Source organism: Colossoma macropomum, unplaced genomic scaffold (genome assembly GCF_904425465.1).
Source record: "Colossoma macropomum unplaced genomic scaffold, Colossoma_macropomum, whole genome shotgun sequence".
Lineage (NCBI taxonomy): Eukaryota > Metazoa > Chordata > Actinopteri > Characiformes > Serrasalmidae > Colossoma > Colossoma macropomum.
The window spans coordinates 4892365-4914201 of NW_023494805.1; the positions used below are offsets into that span (position 1 = coordinate 4892365).

General features: G+C 40.2%; 1 protein-coding gene across 1 annotated transcript in view; it reads left to right on the forward strand.

Annotated features, from left to right (window-relative positions):
- Positions 1-21837, forward strand: part of esyt2b (extended synaptotagmin-like protein 2b) — a 76701-nt gene that overhangs the window by 18746 nt on the left and 36118 nt on the right. The window contains 5 exon segments of the mRNA XM_036596814.1: positions 1982-2116; positions 4010-4086; positions 4194-4266; positions 10144-10233; positions 14078-14133. Of these exon segments, the coding sequence (XP_036452707.1) occupies positions 1982-2116; positions 4010-4086; positions 4194-4266; positions 10144-10233; positions 14078-14133 (431 nt within the window).

Sequence of the window (21837 nt, forward strand, 5' to 3'; positions counted from 1 at the left end):
GGACTGTATATAATACATCAGCCTTTTAACACTTGCCTAGGTAGGAATATTTAATGCATATATAGAAACTCTCCATTCACAGTTCATCCCTTTTCCTTTCTATCCTCCATTGCTCACACACACACACACACACACACACACACACACAAACACACACACACACACACACTACTTATGTTCAATATCAGGATGGTATAAATAGCCTGGCATCTGGAACAGCCAACTCACACTCTCCCTGTCACTGTCTCTCTCCCTCTCTCTCTCTCTCTCTCTCTCTCTCTCTCTCTGTTTCTTATTTCTCTCTCTCTCTCTTTCTCTCTCTCTCTCACTATCTCTCTCTCTCTCTCTCTCTCTCTCTCTCTCTATGTCTCTCTCTCTATTCTCTCTCTGTTTCTTATTTCTCTCTCCCTCTCTCTCTCTCCCTCTCTCTCTCTCTCTCTCTCTCTCTCTCTCTCTCTGTGTCCCTCCAGTGAACCTATAAATTTATACATGCTTTCTGTGTATAATGCAGTAAAAAGTTTAGTTTTTCACTCTTTTATTTGATGGCTGTTGTATTTAATAAAACGTTTGTATATTTTATTGGAAGTTTGCCCTTTAGCTTAATTTATGCATCTGTCTTGTTGCAGTTTTGCTGCATAACTAAATTTTTTTCATTAAGCCTTCATTTCCATCCTTCGTTTTTGTTCTAGCACAGTGAGCGGAGTGAGCGGAGTGAGGATGTTGTGACAGGAGCTGCTGTTGTGCAGTGTGTCTGTTCATCTTCGGCGCCTCTGCTTTGATTACATTTGTTTAAACCTCAAAAGTTCACGCCTGTCGTGTTGTTCTAACAGTCACCGGCAGCCCTGTTTTAAATAAAGCAGCTGGCAGTTCCACCAAATGTTTAAAGATCCTGCCTTTCTAACTGGTTAAGATGAAAACAGAGTCATTCAAAGTGGTTTTGGGCTGAAACGCTCTGTTCTAGGCAAACTTATAGAGTCAAAATTGTTCACAGTGGTGGTGATAGGAACCAGACGTCCACCTCTAAAAGCTCCCTCACAGAAAGTTACTACATGCATTGGATATGAATTCACTGCCTGATGACTGAGACGCTGTTTTAAGATCAAACACAAATCAAACACATTCAGTGGTGTTGAGGTCTGGACTCTGGGGTGGTCAGTCCATCGTTCAGCTTCTTTGTTTGATGTGTCCGTCTCCTTTTCTCAGTGAGGTTCTTCTTGATCAGCTACACATCCTTTCAGACCCACAGCGCTGAGTCGTCTTCTCACAGTGGAAGGATGGACAGAAACACCTGTGGATGTTTTCAGATCTGGAGCAGCTTGATTTTCTCCTCTCTCTCAGAGATGAGAGCTTTGAGTGCTGTTTATCTGATGGGGGCAGTTTTAGGGTCTACCAGCTCTTCCAGGTGGTTGTTAGGAGCCCCATTTTCTCTGTAGCTTTTAAGCAGTTTTTGGACTCCAGTTTTGGAAACTCCTGTTTTTTTCCACTTATTTTCTTTTGACCTTCTCCTTCCTTGTGGAATATCTTGGAATCTCCTCACAAATTTAATAATGAATAACTTATTCTTAATGCCTGTTAAGACTGGAAATGAACAGAAGAATGTTTTCTTAGTCTTGAAATTGGAAAATCTCACTCTAAAGAGTTACTAGAGTGAGATTTTTCCAGATTTTCCAGATTTTCCAACACCACTGCAGCAGGTGAGTAGGCATGGTAACAGAGGTAGATGCAGCAGTGGTTGCATTTTTCAGTTTTACCTGAGTGCCCCTTTTTACATAGTTTATAGTGTTAGGAGTGAAGGTCCAGAAACACACTGCCCACATATACCACATATAAAGGTATATGACAGGTATTCAAAATGTGATGTTAGATAAAACTGTTAGGTCAGGAACTTGCAAAGATGATAAGATCATTTAAAAAAGTCTTTTTCTACCAGTCAAGGATGAAGATGAAGCAAATTTGGTTTTGTGTGTTTTTGCTTGTGCAGACGGTGAAGCAGATGTGGCCGTATGTGTGCCAGTTTGTGGAGAAGCTCTTTAGGGAGACCATCGAGCCGGCGGTGAAAGGAGTCAACTCCCACCTCAGCACCTTCACCTTCACTAAGATAGATCTGGGGGATAAGGTACAGTCACAAACACACTAACCCTGAAATTGAACACTAAACAGTGGCTATTTTTGTCATTTAATCTACACTTTATTGTTGATAATATTAATAATGTGTATAAAATTTTGTTCCATTGACTTCCATCCCAAAAAAAGGATTCAGCAGCACTGCTGTGTCTGATCCACTCGTACCAGCACAACACACACTAACACACCACCACCACGTCAGTGTCACTGCAGTGCTGAGAATGATCCACCCAAATAATACCTGTGGGCATCCTGACCACTGAAGAACAGGGTAACAAAGTATGCAGAGAAACAGATGGACTACAGTCTGTAGAACTACAAAGTGCTCCGATATGGTCAGTGGCGCTGATAAAATGGACAAAGAGTCTGGATACAAGTGGGTGGACTTGATGAAGTGGCCGGTCGATGTAGATGTTAATAAGTAGCACAGTACAACGTCACAAACAAACACAATCATTCTTTGACACATGAAGAGTGAGGTCATCTGCTGGATGCCACTTTAAAGACGCTGGTCAGTGTGAGCTGTTGGCTACTGTTGGATGTTAAGGCGATCAGTGAAACTGAGCCTTTCCTCAGCTGTGTCACTGCGTGCTAAACTGAGAGGAGGAAGAGGAGATTCCCATCAGCTGCCGATTCCACAGAAATGCTCGGTCCCCTGTATTATCTTTCATCACCATGGTCTGCTGCAACACACACACACACACACACAGTGGTTAGATCTGAAACCCGTTTATCTAGCTGACATGTGATATGATCTGATGCACATGCATGCCACCAGACTCCCTCCCGTTTCTTACTGATCTCATACTTTAAGACGTCTCCTTATTCACTGTGTGTGATGTGGTGGGTCTTGTAGGAGTGAATGTAGGTCAGCGCTCCAGTTGCAGAGCCCTGTGAGCTCAGAATATCACTGAATAACACTGACTCCAGGTCAGTTTATCCCTCCAGAAGGACTGTTCTGGGAATTTTTTTGGGGCTACAATCAAGTTCACAATTTTGTGAGCTACAGTCGGTTCAGACAGAATTTTGTGGGCTACAGTCGGTTCAGACAGAATTTTGTGGGCTACAGTCGAGTTCAGACAGAATTTTGTGGGCTACAGTCGGTTCAGACAGAATTTTGTGAGCTACAGTCGAGTTTAGACAGAATTTTGTGGACTACAGTCGGTTCAGACAGAATTTTGTGGGCTACAGTCGGTTCAGACAGAATTTTGTGGACTACAGTCGGTTCAGACAGAATTATGTGAGCTACAGTCGAGTTTAGACAGAATTTTGTGGGCTACAGTCGGTTCAGACAGAATTTTGTGGGCTACAGTCGGTTCAGACAGAATTTTGTGGGCTACAGTCGATTCAGACAGAATTTTGTGAGCTACAGTCGAGTTCAGACAGAATTTTGTGGGCTACAGTCGGTTCAGACAGAATTTTATCAGCTCTAGTTGGGTTCGGACAGAATTTTATGGGCTACAGTTGGGTTATAATTGAGAATGATTTAAATCAGTAATAGGGATGCTCTGGAATTTCTAAAGCTTTGAGCTCATCAGATTAAAACAAGAATGAAACAAGAAGTTCCCTTGAGTTACGTCAAGCAGGAACATGCAGCCTGCAGTCAAGCCAAAAGATGTGAAATGTGTCATTATGAACACGTGCAGCATATTTGATATACAATATACATTGCAAAGTGTTTAGCTGCTGGAACATCCTTATAGCTACAGCGGTCAGTACACGCAGCTGTCTGGTGGGTGGTTACTCCAAATAGTTTCCACTTCCAAGACAGAATGCACACTGGGCAATAAAACGCCACAGTGTTTGGCATGCTTCCAAACACACACACACACCCACTCTTACACACACACATATAAGCAGCGGGACGTCTGTGTTTCTGTTTCAGCCTCTCAGGGTCAACGGTGTGAAAGTTTACACCGAGAATGTGGACAAACGGCAGATCATAATGGACCTCCAGATCAGGTGATCCCAACCTGCCTTGTTTCCGTTGGACCTTCATGATCCAATATTTTTCCAAATGGACCTAAGTGCTCTGAGAATTCACTAAGTTTGTTTTTTTTTCTCCACAGTTTCGTTGCAAATACAGAGATTGATGTGGACATAAAGAGATACTACTGCAAGGCTGGGATTAAGAGTATACAGGTACCTCAGCGCGTCTTACTCTTCTCAGTGTGAAAATGTTTGTGCGCCCTGTGTTGTTGTTGGCTTTGTGAGTGAAAATATGTTTTCACACGTTTTCTGCAGAGAACCCACTTCTGCACATTTTAATACATCGTTAATGTGTATTTGCTAAATTTAACATACTGGAAAAAATAAAACATAAAATGTGGCCTCTGCAGAGGTTTTAGCACATTTTATAGATTTAATTAATGGGGCCGTTTTGCATTCCCTCGCAAATGTTTTGCATTTCCTCACAAAAAAATGCGTTCCCTCTCAAATGTTTTGCATTCCCTTGCAAAATAAATGCCTGTCAGACAGCAACCAAACATAGGACCAGAGGCGCCCAACGACGTTGCCTCCATTAGAGCTTTGTTTTTAGCATTAAAAAAAGCTGTTTTCCCAGTTTCGCCTGTCTGTGCTGAGTTTATTCAGCAATTGTTCTCTGCCGTCTCTGTAAATGTAGGTTTTACTGTACGAGGACACTCAGCCTCAGTTTCAGTTTGAGTCACTAACAGCAGAATCATGTCTGATTTTGAGAAGCGACACTACGTCTTTATATTTCAATCCAAGATCAACGTAAATTCGATGGGCTGCTCCGTGTCTGAGCTTAAGCAAAGCACAGCTTTTGCAAGCGAATGCAAACCGATGCATCGTAATGCAAAACATTTGCGAGGCAACGCATTTTATTTTCAAGGGAACGCAAAACATTTGCGAAGGAAGGCAAAACATTTGCGAGGGAACGCATGTCATTAACTACCACGACCCCTTAGGAGCTCCATAGTTCTCTGTGGTGGAACTTATTTTCACATGGAAAATCAACATAACATGGAATTTGACCTGGGGGTGCTTCAACTTTTGCATGCAGATGTATATCTTCCACTCTGAAGTTGCTATCTTTCACTGAGACACAGTACAGCTTAGCCAATCAACACAGACCTCATTTACATATGTTAGTCTTAAAGGTACAGTAACAGAAGCAGCCTGTTCAGTTCTAAGAAAGAAGGAGAGGCTGAAAAATGGAAAATGGACAAAATGAATTATGACGGTTTTAGTACATAAAACGTACTCGCCCCAAGTGGACAGTCACTAACAGGGTACAACATTGTGTGTGGTCTAGTTCAGAGTTTCTCAGCCCGTGGGCTGCAGACCCCCTGTGGGCCATGAAGCTCCCTCTAGTGGTCTGCAGGCCTGTACTCAGGTACTCAGTAATAAACATTATCAGAGATGTATAAATAAACACACAGCAGTTGCAGGCTAATTAAACGTCATCAGTTTTGGGACAACACAGCCGCGGCGCGCAGTGCAGACAGTTCCCCGGAGATGGAGAGGTTCCTCAGGGCGCTTTCTCCTGCCTTTTTCACTGCCGACCCATCAAATCCACTGTAGTTCTGTCTTTTTTGACATGTGTGAACACTCTACCCATCCACCGGTCCGGCAAAACCTTTACTAAGGCCCCCTTCCAACCGAACCCTGTTCAGCTCACTGCTGGTGGGACGCATTTTATGATCAAATGAGGGAATCATCAGTAGAGCCGACTCTCCTCCTCTTCTAGCAACACGTCAGGGCTGTAGTCAGCGTAATCTGCCAGTTTTAATGTCGGACTCTGCACAGACTCATTGAGTGCGTTTACATACACCTAATAATCCGATAACTGCAGAAAATCAGATTTTTGATCAAGGTGTTTACATGCGCTTGAGTAATCAGATAATGGGAAACTCCAGGTCTACATGAGTCAGACAGTAATCAGATTTCTGCTTTGCAAAGAGCCAATAAACTCACAGAAGAAGACGTGACGTAAGCGTAAACTTCGTGCTGCGGCATTTTTTAAAAACATTGTGCCACTATGAACATTCGTCATCTGTAAGATGAAGAATATTGAAATCCTTCATTTCATCAAGCATGTTTTCGGTTTCAGCGTCGCTCCAAAAGTGTTTTGCTGCGTCTCGCGGTGACGCTGCTCGCTTATTTCCGGTACCGCAGTCTGATCTCGCGCATGCACAGACCGAGAAATCCGAAAGAAATCAGAGTAAAAGATACATACACTGAGAAATCTGATTATCACGTTTCTTAATTGGATTTCTAGATCTTACTCCAATCGCAGAAAGAGTGTGCTGTTTACATGACCATTTGAATAATCAGATAACTGCAGAAATCCAATAAGGATCAGATTATTGAGTGTATGTAAACACACTCACTGTTCAGTGAAAATGCAGTGAACTGCAGATCACAGTCTGCATCCACATCTACCCCCCCCTTTTTTAACATAACTGCAAACATATGTTTTTTTAGTCTAACTGCAAAGTTTGGTTTCTGTGAATTAAACTGAAATGGACAATCTGATCTTCTTCAGGCCTGAATTCACGGGTTTTCAGCGTGAGGAATTAAAAACAAAAAGAAAACTATTTTTAAAAGTTTATTTTATTTTTCTGTGGTGCTGCTGTGCTTTATAGTTATGGACAGGTGGGCGTTAGGGTGGGAAAGACTGAGAACCCCTGCTCTAGTTAACATTTCCCCCATAATCCTGTAGAGCTTGTGTAACCGAGGGATGTTGTGTGAGTTTTCATGTTGAGGAAAAAGGACTTTAACTCTGTTCTGCTGCTTGTTTAGTGCTTCCTGGAAGGAATGATCCCGGCCTGAATGCGGCCTATTTATAAAGAATGGGTGTGTGTGTATTTATAGTGGGGCACGTAACCAAACACTGAAACGTCCTTCTGCTGTAGGAGGAACTGGACGACACACGTGGGCATGCAGCACACATAACACACGCCTGTGTCCACACAGGTCATTCTGCGTTTGAGGCGAAGGTGTAACTGTGGGCTGAACAGGAAACTCCTCAGCTTTAATGACCCTTAGTAGTTTTGATGACTGCTCCCCTTCTAAATGATGTAATAGAGTACATTAACACTCATTAGAGAAGTCCAGCAGTGGTCAGTCAGTTCTACTCACTTAAAAATGATGGTTCTTTAAGGGATCTTTAGTAAAGAAAATGGTTCTATATAGAACCATGAACACTCAAAGAACCCTTTGCGTGAATAAATGGTTCTTCAGATTGATGGAGAATGTGCTGTAGATGAAAAGGGTTCTATATAGCATGAAAAGAGTTCTTCTGTTGTTACAGGCTTGACATTGTAGTAATAGAAGAACCCTTTTTGGTGCTATGTAGAACCCTTTTCTGATAAGGTTCTATATAGAGCCATCTACAACACATTCTCCATCAATCTGAAGAACCCTGCAAAGCATCATGCAAAGGGTTCCTTAAGTGTTCATGGTGCTATATAGAAGCATTTTCTTTACTAAAGAACCCTTGAAGAACCATCATTTCTAAGTGTGTGCTGAATTAGATAGTGAATGAAAATGGTTTTATATAGAACCATGAACACTCAAAGAACCCTTTGCGTGAATAAATGGTTCTTCAGATTGATGGAGAATGTGCTGTAGATGGTTCTATATAGAGCCTTTTTTGAAAACGGTTCTGTATAGCACAACAAAGGGTTCTTCTGTTGTTATAGGCTTGACATTATAGTAATAGAGGAACCCTTTTTGGTACTATGTAGAACCCTTTTCTGATAAGGTTCTATATAGAACCCTACAGCACATTCTCCATCAATCTGAAGAACCCTTTAACGATGCAAAGAAAACCTTTTAATCATGCAAAGGGTTCTTTAAGTGTTCATGGTGCTATATAGAAGCTTTTTTTTTTACTAAAGAACCCGTGAAGAACCATCATTTCTAAGTGTGTGCTGGGTTTAAAGTGGCTGAAACAATCCAGATGTTTTGTTTTCTAAAAGTCAGAAAGTCAGAAGCTTTTAAAAAGATTTTTAATTTATCTAAATATTACATTTATTTAAAAAGTTATGGGACTTTCCACATGTGTGAAGAGCAAATGATGGTAAAGAGCACAATTAATAATAATGATAATAATAATAATAATAATAATAATAATGATAATAATAATAATGATAAAAGAGTCAAAGTGTCTGTTTTCACAGTTAAAAACTGAAAAATATGTCAGCAATAAATAAATAAACTGTGTTGCTTTAAAGTTACTGGTTAACTTAAAATGGATAAATGTTAAGAAAAGTGCATTTCAGTTAATGAAAACTGTTTATTTTGATCCAGTGATAATTCTGTCCCAGTGAAACTCAAATAAATGGCACTGAAATGTTTTCATTTTGTTCCATGAGCCATTTAACTTAATGTCGAAGTTCCAGACTCTGTGTATAAAGACCCTGTTTGACTGATCAGAGTGTGTAACATACAGTCATATGCAGAGGTTTGAACACCCCCCATACCCCCCCCCAGTCAAATGACATGTTTTTTTGATTTTCTACATGAAAATTTAGTGAACACATCCTCTACAGAGAACACACTCAAACATGCCATTTTCTCTGATAATTTTAGAGCACAAAATCTGTTTACTTGCTGAGTTTCACATATTGGAATAAATAAAACATAAAATATAAAAACATATATTTATAGAATGTGCCATAACTTTTGCAGAGGCCATATTTTATGCTTTATTTGTTTCCAATATGTTAAATTCACTAAATAAACAGTAAGTGTGTGTTAAAATGTGCAGTAGTGTGTCTCTGTAGAGGGTGTGTTCACTTATTTACACTCAGAAAATCAACAACACGTCATTTCACCGGGGGCGCCTAAACTTTTGCACATGACTGTATGAGGCAAAACTGAAGTTGATACACGTGTTATTACATAGGCTGTACTTCTGTAATACACCTGTAACATCGACCAAATCATCAGTAGTTACGTTGTTGTTGCGTATGTTGTTCACATGTAACTACATAGTTATTAGAGACACTTAATATAAAGTGGGACCCTTTTTCTTTTGGTAAACAGAGGAAGGAGGGGGAACGTCAAAACGTGAGCACCTGAAAGCAGCAGAATAGGTACAGAAGTTGAGTCAGTGATTTTTTAGAAGAATTTATAGACTTTACAGTTCATGCTAGGCCAAAGAATCATTAGCATATTGTCGCTACTGCGCAAAAACATTGTATCTCCGTTTTTATCGTTTTTACATTTTAACATCATGTAAAACAACCAATGATTCGTCTTTATTTGATGGCTTTATTAGAGCCTGTTATTTACAAATAAAAGCAAATGTGACGTCACACTGAGACACTAACAGAGGAGAGGAGCAGAGTAAAGGGCAGAAATAGCCGCCGATGTGTGCTGGCCTTGAAGGGTTATTAAGGGTTAAAGGTCATTCGGAGTGCGCAGGCTGTGTGACTGTAACACACAGAAGGAGCTCAGTAGAGTCGACGTTTATTCGGCCTGGACAGAAGTGGACAGAAGGATGGTCAGCCGCAGCTTTCTGTCTGCAAACATCACACGTTCTTTGTCAGAGTGTGAGGACGTGTTCAGCTGTCAGAGTAAATCAGCGTTTGAGCCTCAGGAGGAAGATCTCCTCCGTGAGCAGATCACAGTGTGAGACTGGAGAAGAGCAGCTGTGGAATTCCTCAGAGCAGGAAGTCTGAGGAATAAAGCAGTGTGAAAAATAACCAGCCGGAGTCCTGCTCTAAAAAAAACTACAAAATTTTGTTCTAAAGTTGTTTTTTTTTCTTCTCCATTACAAAAAAAAACAGTTTTTTTTCCTCTGGCCTAAATGAAACAATAATTATTATTATTATTGTTTATTTTTATTATTATTATTAATATAGACATGTTTATATTAAAAATAAGTTAGTAATATACATTTTCATGTGTTCTGAAATAAAAAATTAAATTAAATAAGTAGTGATAAAGATGTTGTTTTCTGCTCCTGCATGTTTCTCACTCAGAGAGTTAGAGGAGCTCTTTATGGTCTTTGTTTGTGATTGTTGTTCCTTTGTGTTGGTTCAGCTCCACGGGGTCTTGCGGGTGGTCCTGGAGCCGCTGCTGGGTGAGATGCCGCTGGTTGGTGCTTTCTCCCTCTTCTTCCTCAAGAAGCCGGTGAGTGTTTGACCTCTGACCCTTCACTCATCCTTTTAGTGCTGTCTATCCACACTATTTCTCATCCACACTGTTCCTCATCCATACTATTCCTTATCCACACTGTTCCTTATCCACACTATTCCTTATCCACACTATTCCTTATCCACACTGTTCCTTATCCACACTATTCCTTATCCACACTGTTCCTTATCCACACTATTCCTTATCCACACTGTTCCTTATCCACACTATTCCTTATCCACACTGTTCCTTATCCACACTGTTCCTTATCCACACTATTCCTTATCCACACTGTTCCTTATCCACACTATTCCTTATCCACACTGTTCCTTATCCACACTATTCCTTATCCACACTATTCCTTATCCACACTGTTCCTTATCCACACTATTCCTTATCCACACTATTCCTTATCCACACTGTTCCTTATCCACACTATTCCTTATCCACGCTGTTCCTCATCCACACTATTCCTCATCCACACTGTTCCTCATCCACACTATTCCTCATCCACACTATTCCTCATCCACACTGTTCCTTATCCACACTGTTCCTCATCCACACTATTCCTCATCCACGCTATTCCTCATCCACACTGTTCCTTATCCACACTGTTCCTCATCCACACTATTCCTTATCCACACTGTTCCTTATCCACACTGTTCCTCATCCATACTATTCCTCATCCACACTATTCCTCATCCACACTATTCCTCATCCACACTATTCCTCATCCACACTGTTCCTCATCCACACTATTCCTCATCCACACTATTCCTCATCCACACTGTTCCTCATCCACACTATTCCTCATCCACACTAATCCTCATCCACACTGTTCCTCATCCACACTGTTCCTCATCCACACTATTCCTCATCCACACTAATCCTCATCCACACTGTTCTTTATCCACACTATTCCTCATCCACACTATTCCTCATCCGTGCTATTCCTTATCCACATTGTTCCTTATCCACACTATTCCTCATCCACACTATTCCTTATCAATACTATTCCTTATCCACACTATTCCTCATCCATAGTATTCCTCATCCATGCTATTCCTCATCCATACTATTGCTCATCCATACTGTTCCTTATCCACACTGTTGCTCATCCACACTATTTCTCATCCCCACTGGTCCTTATCCACACTATTCCTTGTTCACACTATTCCTGATCCACATCATTCCTTATCCATGCTATTCCTCATCCACACTATTTCTCATGTAAACTATTCCTCATCCATAGTATTCCTCATCCATGCTATTCCTCATCCATACTATTGCTCATCCATACTGTTCCTTATCCACACTGTTGCTCATCCACACTATTTCTCATCCATGCTATTTCTTATCCACACTATTCCTCATCCATGCTGTTCCTCATCCACGCTATTCCTCATCCACATTATTCCTCATCCACATTATTCCTCATCCACACTTTTCGTTATCCACACTATTCCATATCCATGCTATTCCTTATCTAAACTATTTCTCATCCACTATACTTCTCATCCACGCTATTCCTCATCCACGCAATTCCTTATCCATGCTATTCCTCTTCCACACTATTCCTCATCCACACTATTTCTCATCCACGCTATTCCTCATCCACACCATTCCTCATCTAAACTATTTCTCCTCCACACTATTTCCTATCCATACTATTCCTCATCCACACTATTTCTCATCCACACTATTTCTCATCCACACTATTTCCTATCCATACTATTCCTCATCCACACTATTCCTCATCCACACTATTTCTCATCCACACTATTTCTCCTCCACACTATTTCCTATCCATACTATTCCTCATCCACACTATTTCTCATCCACACTATTTCTCATCCACACTATTTCTCATCCACACTATTTCCTATCCATACTATTCCTCATCCACACTATTCCTCATCCAGGCTTTTTCTCATCCACACTATTCCTCATCCACATTATTCCTCATCCACACTTTTCGTTATCCACACTATTCCTCATCCACCCTATTCCTCACCCTCACTATTCTTTATCCACACTCTTTCTCATCCACACTGTTCCTCATCCACACTGTTTCTCATCCATACTATTCCTCATCCACACTATTTCTCATACACGCTATTCCTTATCCACACTGTTCCTCATCCAAACTATTCCTCCTCCACACTATTCCTTATCCATGGTATTCCTCATCTAAACTATTTCTCATTCACGCTATTCCTCATCAATGCTATTCCTTATCCACACTGTTCTTCATTCACACTATTCCTTATCTACGCTGTTCCTCTTCCACATTATTCCTGATCCACATCACAGAAGGTCAGAAGTTTGTAATCAGTTTAAAAGTGTGGAATCACAGTTCAGAAGTGTAAAATTCAGTTCAAAAGTGTAGAATCTCAGTTTAAAAGTGAAGAATCACATTTTAAAGTGTAGATTAACAGTTCAAATTGTCTGGATTCAGCTTTCAATAAAGTATAGAAATATTGCATATAAATGTATGAAATGATTGTGATATGCTGCCACTACTATACCTCCTCTACTGCTTCATAGATTTCCTAACAAGGTTGTGTGTGTATGTGAGTGTGTTTGTGTATGTGAGTGTGTGTGTGTGTGTGTGTGTGTGTATGTGTGAGTGTGTGTGTCTGTGTGTGTGTGTGTGTGTGTGTGTGTGTGTGTGTGTGTGTGTGTACACTCCATTCCAGAACTGCCATCATTTCTCTTGATGTGCTTATTTGGTAAAACCTGCATGACAACTTTATTCTTAGCCCAGAATCTTAATTTAGATCAGAAATCATCACAAATACTCTTCTCTCTTCTCTCTCTATCTGTCACTCTGTTCTCTCTCTCTCTCTCTCTCTCTCTCTTTCTCTCTATCTCTCTCTCTGTTCTCTCTGTCTGTTCTCTCTCTCTCTCTCTCTCTCTCTCTCTCTCTCTCTCTCTCTCTGAGTAAAAGTGCTTCACAGGTAGATTAAACTGATTATTAAATAACAAATTCAAGTTTCAACAAATTTCAATTTGAAAGAAAATCGTAAATAGGAAAATAAAATAAGATGAAAGGAAAGAAGACAGAAAGGAAGAGTGCTTAGGTGGTGTGTGTGTGTGTGTGTGTGTGTGTGTGATCAGTAGAGAAGCAGCTCTGCAGTGTAAGCAGTAACACATGCTGCTGTTCTGTTACGGTATTGATCCACTGAGAGGCCACTCAGGTCAATGAAGACATAAGAGAAATGGAGGATTTGGGCTCTTTAAGCTCTTCTCTAAATGATTAACTCTTCTCTAAATGATAAAAACTCTTCTCTAAATGATTAAAACTCTTCTCTAAATGATTATAACTCTTCTCTAAATGATTATAACTCTTCTCTAAATGATTAAAACTCTTCTCTAAATGATTATAACTCTTCTCTAAATGATTATAACTCTTCTCTAAATGATAAAAACTCTTCTCTAAATGATTAGAACTCTTCTCTAAATGATTATAACTCTTCTCTAAATGATTAAAACTCTTCTCTAAATGATTATAACTCTTCTCTAAATGATAAAAACTCTTCTCTAAATGATTATAACTCTTCTCTAAATGATTATAACTCTTCTCTAAATGATAAAAACCCTTCTCTAAATGATTATAACTCTTCTCTAAATGATTATAACTCTTCTCTAAATGATAAAAACTCTTCTCTAAATGATTATAACTCTTCTCTAAATGATTATAACTCTTCTCTAAATGATTATAACTCTTCTCTAAATGATTAAAACCCTTCTCTAAATGATAAAAACTCTTCTCTAAATGATTATAACTCTTCTCTAAATGATTAAAACACTTCTCTAAGTTATTGTCTCTCTGTTTCAGCTCGTGGACATCAGCTGGACTGGCCTGACTAACATTTTGGATATTCCTGGCCTGAAGTAAGTCAGCTCCTCTAAAATACACGGAGGCCTTTTTCATTTCTGTCTTCGCTCCTGTTTAGAAATGGCATAGGTTTCAACTAGGGGTGGGCATTCTGCTTGATATTCGAGTATCCATAAGACATGAACAGATATCCAGTTAATCGCAGGGAAGGTAAAAAAAAACACAAAGAAAAACAAACTTTGACTGAAAACAATGTAAGGCCTTTTAGCTGACAGTACAGAACCTCTGGAAGGACGAGGTACTTCTTTTTTTTTTACAATCATGTTCTACTATCATGTTCTCACCATATACTATCATGTGCACAGCATATACTACCATGTGCTCACCACATATTCTCATGTGCTCACCATGTACTCTCATTTGCTCACAACATGCTATCATGTGCTCACCCTATACTATCATGTGCTCACAATATACTATCATGTGCTCACAACACGCTATCATGTGCTCACAACACGCTATCATGTGCTCACAAAATATATCATTGCCTCACAATATACTCTCATTTGCTTACCACATGCTATCATGTGTTCACCACATACCCTCATGTGCTCACCATATACTCTCATGTGCTGACTATATACTACCATGTGCTCACAAGTTACAATCATGTGCTCACCATATGCTACCATGTGTTCACCATATGCTACCATGTGCTCACCACATGCTATCATGTGTTCACCATATACTATCATGTGCTTACCATATACTACCATGTGCTCACCACATGCTATCATGTGCTTATCATATACTGCCATGTGCTCACAAGATACTATCATGTACTCACCACATCACTGTACTCAGTTTTTATAGCCTTTTTTAGGCATGTGGCACTGTTAGCTCCATCTGATCAAACCTTCCATCAGAAAACCAAGATATGGTTTTCTACGCATATCATGATGTCATATATTTGCCATATCACCCTCCCCCATGGCTGATGTGAGGCGCAGCTATCAGAGCTCAGATTGTGCCTTTGCCTCTCTCCTCGCCTCCTTCATTAAGGTCGTTCTGAAGTCTCAGATTGTGTGTTTGGTGAAGGTGAAGTAAATCGGACGGAATTGGAGTAAACACAGGCTGGACTCAGCTGGTCGAGAGAGAGATAATGAGGGTTTTTCCCACCTCTGTGTCTCTCTCTCTCTCTCTCTCTCTCTCTGTCCCTTTCTGTCTCATGGGTGTTTGAGCCTCCAGAGGCTCTCTGAGTTGGGCAGATTGTAGTGCTGCTGTTTCTTCATTTCTCTCACTCACTCACTCATCATCTAAGCTGTGGGGGGTGCTGGAGCCTATCCCAGCACTCATTGAGTGGAAGGCAGGAAACACCCTGGACAGGCTGCCAGTCCATCAGACACACAGACATACAAATTCACACACTTACACACTCACTCACTCACACACACACACACACACGCCCCGAGGGGCAATGCAGCATCTCCAGTTGACCTGACTGCATGTCTTTGGACTGTGGGAGGAAACCCACACAGACACAGGGAGAACATACAAACCCCACACAGAAGGGACCCTGGTCACCTGGCTGGGTGTGCTGTGAGGGGTCAGCATTATCCACTGCGCCACCGTGCTGTGCTTCTTCATTTCTGCATTACCGTAAACATTGAAATGTTTGAAACGTTTCTCTTTTTTTTTGTATATTTTAGTACAAATCTACATTTGTACTTTGACTGTTTGCAGTAATTTACAATACTGAATAGAAATTTGTTTCTTATATTTACAAAAACTGCGAAAGTAAAGAAACATATCACTGTTGTTGTAAGAAAACCTCGTATCTCCAAAATGGTAACTTTACAGGAGAAGGAAAAAAAACCTACTTTACTTTTAATGTGAGTCAGTGGAACCAGATTTTTTCCAAGTAATTTTGGGTCGTTTCTTTTGGTCCATTCTTCATGAAATTTGCCCACAATATAAAGGGCAACACGCATTTTTCAGATTATCTCAAAAACTGAAAAATGGAGATATGAGATTGTCTTCAGCGATATGTCAAAATCGCTTATCTCCAAAATGGTAACTTTACAAGAGAAAGAAAAAACCTCTCAACTTTGAATGGAACTAAATGGAAGATTTTTTCCGAGCGATACCAAAACATTCTAAAGGACATCTGGCTTTTTCAGATTCTGTAGAAAAATAAAAAAAACAACAAAAATGGAGATGTAAAGTTTGTTCAGACAGTGAAAATATGATAACAATAATAACACCCATGCACTTTACCCTCTTCTTGTGATGTCAGCACCCATCAGCACTAGGACTAATTCTGATATTATATATTATATAAGTGTCCTTAAGAGTTAATGAATGGATATCCGGTTAACTGCAGGGAAGGAAAAAGCATCAACAAAAAAAAAAAAAGAGAGACTTTGTCCAAAATTAGTGTAACTTTTCAGGAGATGGCACTGGAGGAGTAATTTGAAAACATTTTATTATCCAATAATAACTATGAGAAATCGGTAGGTTTCCATGTTGGATGAGTAACAGAAGCTGCCACTTCTGAAGAGCTAATGAGCTCACACTGTCCCACATGTAGCTCATCAGCTAATTAGTAAGGCCTTCATGAGCTGAATTCAAGTGTTAGCTGAGGGTAAACGCTAATATCCGCAGTAGTTTGGCCCAGAAGGTCCCCAGTTTGACCTGCCTGCGCTATCCAGTGCGGCGCTGGGTGCTGATGAGATTTACTCTGTTCCTGGGCCAAAGCTAACATCAGAGTAGTTAGCCTAGTTAGCGGAAAAGCTACGCCATAACGCGTCCTTGGCAACGCACTCACGTTCAAACACTCGTGTTTCGCAGCAGCAGAGTAAAACATACTTACTTGGAAAACTGGTGAGGACAGTTTGAGTCTTCAAAAGGAAGCAGGTTGACAGATTTGCTCCATGAGCACTGATGACAGCAAGAAGCTGAAACATTTGCTCAACTTGTGCCTGTTTTTTTCTTATTTGTACTCAATTTAATGGCATAAAAATATATATATTTTTATATATAATATATATCATTTTTGCTAGACTTGTCTGACTTTTAAACAGCGTGTGGGCAAAACTCTTTCTACTCTATATAATTCAATATTTTTGCTTTACGCACCTGTGGCAATCTACTTTTTAGGAAGCATTACAATAATTTTTGCCTGGACAACTGGCACATTTTACAGGTACAAAGTCTACTACATTTCACAGAATTGAAATTTGATCTCCTCTTTCAAAGTATGATGAATTCTGACTGTTTATTTTATTGTAACCTGATATTTAGAATCATTTTATACATTCAACCAGGTTGTTTTTATATTATTACACACCTAAAGGATTAGCACATGGTTTTTGCATTCTAACTAAGCCTTTGGAGTTTTTGTTTTTTTTACATTAAAAGCAACAGTGAAAATCAAGCATGGCTCAAAAGAAGGGAAGCCGTCCCCAAACTTTTAATGTGACAGCATGCTGTAATATGATAAAGTGACGTGTTGTTGATTTTCTGAGTGTAAATAAGTCACACATCCTCTACAGAGACACACTTCTGCACATTTTAATACACAATTACTGTTTATTTACTGAATTTAACACATTGAGGAAAAAATTAAAACATAAAAAGTTATGAAACATCTTATATTTTGTTTTATTTTTTTCCAATATGATAAATTCAGCGAATAAATAGAAACTGTGCACTAAAAATTCAAATATGCACTGATGTTTAAGTTTGTTTAGTGTTCTGTGTATTTTTACTTAGAAAAGCAACAGAACATCGTTTCCCAGAGGCAGTGAAACTTTATACTGTGTTTGGGTGATGAGGTTTTCTGTGCTACATTGAGCTGTTTGTGCTTCACAAATATCCACCCTTCTGTTAGATTCACTAAAGATACACTCAAATGTTTCAGTAGTGACTGTGTCGGTGGTGACAATTTTAGCTCATTTTGAGCAGAACTCAAAAACACAGCCAGTACATGACCAGGAAACATGGCAGAAAACAGCTGTTCACACATAAAATCGAAATGTTTTTCATTAAAATACAAAAAGAATTATTTTGTTACAGAAAATCTGTGTGTCGGTAGTGACAGTTCTTAATGTTCCACACTGATTTTCAGACTTTGGGACACATTTACTTCAAAACAATGGGATCTAACAGGGATGCAACCTCACTTCCTGCTCCAAAATGCAGGGGCGTGGCTAAAATAAGTCTCTGCCTACAGACTAAAACTCTTTGTGTTTCGGTACTGACACGAAAACATGGGACAGGATTATTTAAATAAAGTTTTTTTTTGTATTTAAAAATTCAACTTGTGATAAATCTAAAGATTTACATCTTTAAAAAAAGTAAAAAAAAAAAAACGTAAGTATCATTTTTAGGGTTTGGGACAAACACCTCTCAATAGACAGATGTAGCTTTTGGATATATTTGGTGTATAACTATCTCAAATAATGCCTCGGGTTTAAATAGATCATAACATAATCCTTGTAAATATGTAAGGTCCGAATACTTCACTGGTTTTTATGTAGTTATGTTATAACTGAAGTTTGGGGGGGAGGCATGGCTGAAACTCCTCCTTCTTTCAATCCAACGCCCTATAAATCCACGGGAACCTTCCGTTCACACCGCCACCCCATCTCCTCCCCGTTCCTCAGTCCTGCATCAGTCCTACTACAGCTAGGAGGGGGGATCTGGCCTTTTAGCTACAGGCAGAAGCTGCCTAGAACTCCAGCCCAAGTTCTCAGAGTTCTCCCCCCTCCCTCAATCAGTCTTCCCTTGTACTACCACTACATGTTGAAGGCATGGTCTGAACTCACAAACATCTTTTTATTTTTATTTATTTGTCTCTTTTTCGCTGTGGGACTGCAGTATGTACTAATTTGGTAGAATGGTACAGGTACAAGGTAGGTGGACCTAATAAAGTGGACAGTAAGTACGAATCCATTAATGTTTAACTGGAATACGTGTAACCGAGTAGATGGAGCTACTTACTGCCCACGTCTGCTACGCTGTAACAAAGGTAACCTAAAAAATAAACCAACAGTAATAAATCTAGACTTATAGGGGTTAATTAGGGTCACAGATGATCCTCTCTGCTTCTCCAGCTCTGCCTGTCTGGTGTAAACTCAGTAAAGCACACACTGGAGAGCCATTCATCCACTCAACACTGCAGTGCTATAACAGCAGGACCACCAGCCTCCACTGGGAGCAGTTATATACACAAACACCCACAGACCAGCTTTATTTCTGTCACACTGGACTTCGCACGGCTGCCTCATACACTTACCACTCAGCACGGCCGGACTGGGACCATTCAGGATAGACTGGAATCGAGATTCAACCCAGGCTGCACACAAACACACACACACACACACTGATCAGGCATAACATTATGACCACCCTCACAGAGCAGGTACTATTTGGGTGGTGGATCATTCTCAGCACTGCAGTAACACTGACGTGGTGGTGTGTTAGTGTGTGTTGTGCTGGTCTGAGTGGATCAGACACAGCAGTGCTGCTGGAGTTTTTAAACACTGTGTCCACTCACTGTCCACTCTATTAGACACTCCTACCTTGTCAGTCCACCTTGTAGATGTAAAGTCAGAGACGATAGCTCATCTGCTGCTGCACAGTTTGTGTTGGTCATCCTCTAGTCCTTCATCAGTGGTCACAGGACACTGTTGGCTGGATATGTTTGGTTGGTGGACTATTCTCAGTCCAGCAGTGACACTGAGGTGTTTAAAAACTCCAGCAGCACTGCTGTGTCTGATCCACTCAGACCAGCACAACACACACTAACTCACCACCACCACGTCAGTGTTACTGCAGTGCTGAGAATGATCCACCACCCAAATAGTACCCGCTCTGTGAGGGTCCATGGGGGTCCTGACCACTGAAGAACAGGGTAAAAGGGGGCTAACAAAGTATACAGAGAAACAGATGGACTACAGTCTGTAACTGTAGAACTACAAAGTGCACCTATATAGTAAGTGGAGCTGATAAAATGGACAATGAGCGAAGAAACAAGGAGGTGGTCAGAATGTTATGCCTGATGGGTGTATAATGTACATGTGCGTACATTTTGTTAATACTGTTTTCTTTTCGGTGGCATGTATATACACCCCCATGTGAAATAAATGGGCCAAGCTCAAAGTAGCGAAACATTAAGCTATTAATGGTCTTAACAACAAGTCATTAGTCAATAAATCATTAAGAATTAAATATACAGATGTCAATATTGTTCCTCTCATTTCAAATTGCGTCACAAAATGAAAAATGACAGAAATGGAGGTGCGAGGTTTCGTGCTGACAGCAGCAGCTTACTAAGTTCAAGTTCAAGTTAACGTTACTGAAGCGGTGTGAAAGTGTGTGTGTGTGTTTGTGTGTCTATAACCGTTCCTCATCATAAACTCTTTTATTTTTTTATCTGACTCTGCAAACAGGCGCAAACTGCATTGTGTCCAGCCATAACGGCAGGTCAGTACGAGCTGACTTAGTGCAAAATCGCTGTGCGCTCCGACGTGAAGCTGCAGATTTATAGTTATTGCTCACAGCCGTGCTGACAGATCAGCTGCTTAAACACTGCAAACCAACGTATAGATCCCACACACAGCACAGCTCTAATGATCTCCACCATATTTCACTTTGATGCACCCACTCGCCCACGCTTCACAGATCAGGCTGTGTGAGTAAAGGGCTATAGATTATATAGCTGCTGTTCATTAGGCTTGGGTTGTGTTGTTTAGGCAAATTAAAGTGATTTTTTTTTGTCCTAAAGAAATTGCTAGTGGTGCTAGAATTCATTAGAACAACAGTACATCGGACAAACGTTTAACACAAGGTTTACTGTTATGTTTCTTCATGATTAATTATGACAATAAGCAGTTTGCATAAAATAAATATACTAAAATTGTTACAGTATTTATGTGTTGCGCATCCCTCTAACCCTGCTTCCTCTACGCACTCGATCTCCCATGACTCCCCGGGAGATCACCTGACTATAGCACTACAATATAACACAACCAATCACCAGTACTGATATGCCTCACCTGTTCCTTGTAATGATTGTTTGGTATAGGTGGCGTTTAAGGCTACAGTATGAAATTCCATCGTTCTTGAGAACAAAGAATAGTTAGTCATCCAAGACAATGAATTCCATCCCATTTTTAGTTATTCCTTGGCTCTTCTTTGTACATTTTACCAACATTTCCGAGTAAACTGACTGTACAGGTGGTGTCGGCACACTGCAGGGACTTCCCTTCCTGCTTCTGTTTTTTTGCCGTATTCTAAGTAGCGATATCATGTTTTCAACTGCAGTCAAACCCGTAGTGGAGAAGTTCTCAGTGTTTATATCTCCTCTTGATCCTCAACATGAACAGAGATTATAGGCCTTTCTTAATCTTTGTTTGTGAGTTCAGACCATGCCTTCAGCATGGTGGTGGTAGTATGGGGGAACTAATTGAGGGAAGGGGGGAGAAGTCTGAGAACTTGGGCTTGATGTAGGACTGAGGAACAGGGAGGAGATGGGGTGGCGGTGGGGATTGCGAACCCATCGTCAAGGGGACAGAAGGTGAGGATGTGAATTTATAGGGTGTTAGATTGGAAGAAGGAGGGGTTTCAGACATGTTCCTCCTTCAGACATGTTCCTCCTCTCAAACTACATATATTTTAGGTCAAAATTTTCGGCTCTTTTCTTAAAACTAGTATTTTCATTTTTCAGCTGAATGTTTTCAGTTTTCATGGGTAGA